Source organism: Trachymyrmex cornetzi, unplaced genomic scaffold (assembly GCF_001594075.2).
Source record: "Trachymyrmex cornetzi isolate Tcor2-1 unplaced genomic scaffold, Tcor1.1 scaffold129, whole genome shotgun sequence".
In the NCBI taxonomy this organism is placed as follows: Eukaryota; Metazoa; Arthropoda; class Insecta; order Hymenoptera; family Formicidae; genus Trachymyrmex; species Trachymyrmex cornetzi.
This window is the reverse complement of record NW_017295861.1, coordinates 1605643-1609306: the sequence shown is the minus strand read 5'-3', so window position 1 is coordinate 1609306 and position 3664 is coordinate 1605643. Positions and strand designations below refer to the sequence as shown.

At 37.6% G+C, this 3664-nt stretch overlaps 1 protein-coding gene across 1 annotated transcript in view; it reads right to left on the bottom strand.

The window, feature by feature from the left end:
• Window positions 1–688: 688 nt before the first annotated feature.
• The window catches only part of stet (stem cell tumor), a 449207-nt gene continuing 446231 nt past the window's right edge, over window positions 689–3664 (bottom strand). Inside the window, exon 10 of the mRNA XM_018522193.1 lies at window positions 689–1329. Within this exon, the coding sequence (XP_018377695.1) occupies window positions 1088–1329 (242 nt within the window). The 3' untranslated portion in view covers window positions 689–1087. The remainder of the gene's footprint in view (window positions 1330–3664) is intronic.

Genomic DNA, 3664 nt, shown 5'->3' with positions numbered 1-3664 from the left:
AGGACGACTGCGGCCAGCATTACGCGGAAATAAACGAACGCCATGAGAGAATTCCTCTTGTTCAGGTTTGGATAAAAATGCCTCCTTCCTGAAGGATTTTACTTTTCCCGGATGGCCAGCCGACTTCGTTGAAATCCAGCTCGATTCTTTGGTTTTTCTTCAGAATGCGGAAGAGTGCGCGACGACGGGATTGGATGACTAGTCTCGCGATCACGCGACTTCCTCTTTCCCGGAAACCGACGAAGTAGAATATTATCCGTAACTTTCCCGTGCACTGCCCCGTCGCTCTTTAGAACGACACGCGAAGACATTTTATCGTGGCTCAGGATGACCATCTTCCTACTATGACGTTTCCTTGTCCCGCTGATGGCAGGAGAACACGAGCCTAACAGTTGATTTTTTTATGATTACATCGTTCACAAAATTGCCCGCATTCCTCCGTGATGAAGTAGTCCCACGTTGCGTTTAAGAAGCTTTCACGGGATTGCAGGACAAACGCGGACTACTCTGTTATCAAGCAGGAAAGATGAAACGTAATGAGAACATTCGCTCAATTTTCTTCTTCCCGTTTCTTTCTTCTTCCGGAAGTACACCGCGTTTGCTTTTACCGATTATTATTGCTTCCGTTCAAAATTTTTCTCATTGTTTTAGAATTTTTAATCAACAATAAATTATATCTCCTCGCTCGTTTCTCGCTTATTTTCGACAAGCGCTCGGTCGCTTCTCTTGACTGTCGCGCGCGAACAGGCCGGCTTGGAAGAAAATATATGTACTACGAAACTATTACGCGATCCTTTTCGCACGGAAAGTGATCGAAGTCACGTTCTTCGAGGAGAACAACTGTCGACGACTCCGTCGCGTAACTCTCGTTCCTTACGTATCCTTTGCTTTTGGTGCTTCGGGAACGATTTAGCTCACGGTCTAGTGTGTTATTGAGAGTCCGGGATACTTGAAAATCTCCGTCGACGTTGCTCGACGACGGTCTCTCCCATCTTTTCCTTCGTTTCTTCTTCTTCTTTTTCTTCCAAGGGCGATCAGCTTCGCGTTACGTGTGCCTCGGTTGGCCGTACGCGAAGCTGACCTCGCGTCATGGATAGTCGGGGTGCATCAGATTGTACATGATCGCGAAGATTGTGCAGGCGGCATAGACACCCAAGGCAACCCACCAGAGTAACTGCTCGTGCAGCCGCTGCTCGAAGTTCTTCAGTACCAGGAGGCCGATTGTTAGGCCCGCCAGGGCGCCCGTCAGGTGGGCGACGTACGACACTGGCGGACCCATCTGTTCCGCGGCGTATCTATCGTAGATCGCAAAGCCCACGTCGGCGCTGGCTGTAATCAGAAATATTAAAATTTCTCTCTCTCTCCATAGAAATTTGTTACTGCCTGCTTAGAATTATTACGCATGATATATAATATTTCATTTCTCCACGCGTATTTCTCAATTTGAATTTATCTACACTGATCTATAGTGTTAAATTTAACCTATTATGTCGCCACTGCTCCTGCTCAATATATTGTTATTTTATCCATTGTTTTAGTATAAAACAATGGATAAAATAATGATACATTGAAGAGCTGTGGCGACTTACATTAGATTAAATTTGACATTATACATTTAACAGTGTATCTAAATTTAAATTGTCTTATTTATTAAATTTTAAATTGAAATCCGATTCTACTTTTACTATCTTTCAAATTAGTAGAATTTACAATTAGTAGGGTATTAATGCAACAGTGTAGACAGATTAACAGATTAATTTAAAATGAATAAAGGAATAATGTGCTTATCATGGAATATACTTTTTAAAAATTCTGTCTAGCTGCCTGTTCTGAAAGTACAGATGAAAATGCATAGTAAAGCGATAAGGAGAACAAGAGAGGAACAAGAAGAGAAACAAGAAAGAAGAGTAGAGCGAAAGAGAGTAAAAAAGTAAGGATGCCACGAAGAGTCGAGCCGACGGTAAGCTTTGAGAAGCTCTCGAAGTGTCGTCGAGAGAAGAGCTTTCCTGCAGCTTCCTTCCTGCAGCGGCTTTTTTTCTATGTCTGCGATCATCGTCGATGATTATGTAAGTTTGTTGTATTCCCGTAAGTAATTTGCTTCTTCGTTAGTTAACGTAGTGTGCGAATTTTCATTTTTAGTTTCGCAATCCATTAAGTATTCTCATCTTGTACGAATCTACATTCTTTAGGAAATTTTTTTATTTCCTTAATAAATGCAAATTATTACATTTCTTTTAAAGATTCTCTTAAATATGAGTAATTCATAAGGTCTTACATTTCTAAGAGATTTCTATTTTAATAAAGTCATAGCGTCCTTTAAAATTTTTATAATTATATACCAAAACCGCAAAAAGAACTTGAAAAATAACTAATAATTGAGTTCTAAACTAATTTACGTTAAAATTAAATTAATATAATTTAGATATAAAGAAGAAAATATTTTATTATCCTTTTATAAAGAAATATTTCATTTTCGACATTTAGTAATTCTACAATTGAGTTTAAAATTTTCGTTAACGAGATATGAACTTTAAACTTATCGAAACATTTAAAACTTTGAGGAAGTATACGAATTCTGATGTACATCCTTTATACTGTTTTCTTTCTCTGTTTTCAAACGCGATCTCTTTACGTCGTTGTTACCGTCGTTTAACTTGGATACTAAGGTTGAGTTATACAACTCTTGAAGTAACAAAAACTGGACCCTCTCCAAGCTTTTCCGTCTATCCGCTATTCTAACTTAATTATTTTCTCGACTGCAATCAGTATATCTATAAGTATATTCATTATATAATATGCTATAATATGATATTGTCATATCTTTTTTATCATAAGCGATATCCTTCATTTCTATACCAATTCTATGCTATCTTCTGTCTCAGCTTATATAATCCAATTTTGATAGAATTGTTAGATGAAAGCTTAGTGAATATTAGCTAGTTAATATTGGGTTATACATTATTATATCTGAAGCACTTTTAGTAATTTGTAGACCTCATCCGTTTCAATATTAAAATTAATCATGATCAATATACGATTATTCCGTAGACTTCACTTAATTATACGCCATCTCCATCTAAATTACATTTACGTTATATAATTAAAATTGCAATTTCCTCGTCGTGAAAATTTATTTAATTCTTTCCAACTTTCTCTCCTTTTTTCGCCGAGATGGATTCCAACCCGCTATTGTTCCATCAACTTTGAATATCAGCATCTCTTCTTTAATTTTCAACCAGGCTTACTCAGGTGCGAGCTTGATGACTCAATAAACACGAGTGTCGTCATCGTGCTCGTTTCAAAAATTGACGTAACAGCTACCTGTTCTTCTCGTGGTAAACAATCTCCACGTCGGCGAAAATTCTTCGCGACGATCATAGCGCGAGCACACCTATCTTTTAATTAAAACTTCAAAATAGCGACGGCTTTCATGGCTCTTCCTTCCCTTGCGCTTTTCAACTCTTATCGCGGGGGGAAAAAAGCGGAAATTGAAATTTCAGGAAAAGTATATCGAAACGAAGCGCGAGTAGAGGAAATCGAACGACTAGATGATAGTAAATAAAAGTGAATCGCGAAAAGAATATTAAAACGATATCTAAATCGACAAATTCGATATGACGCTATTAGATTTAACAAATCTAATATATATATATATATATATATA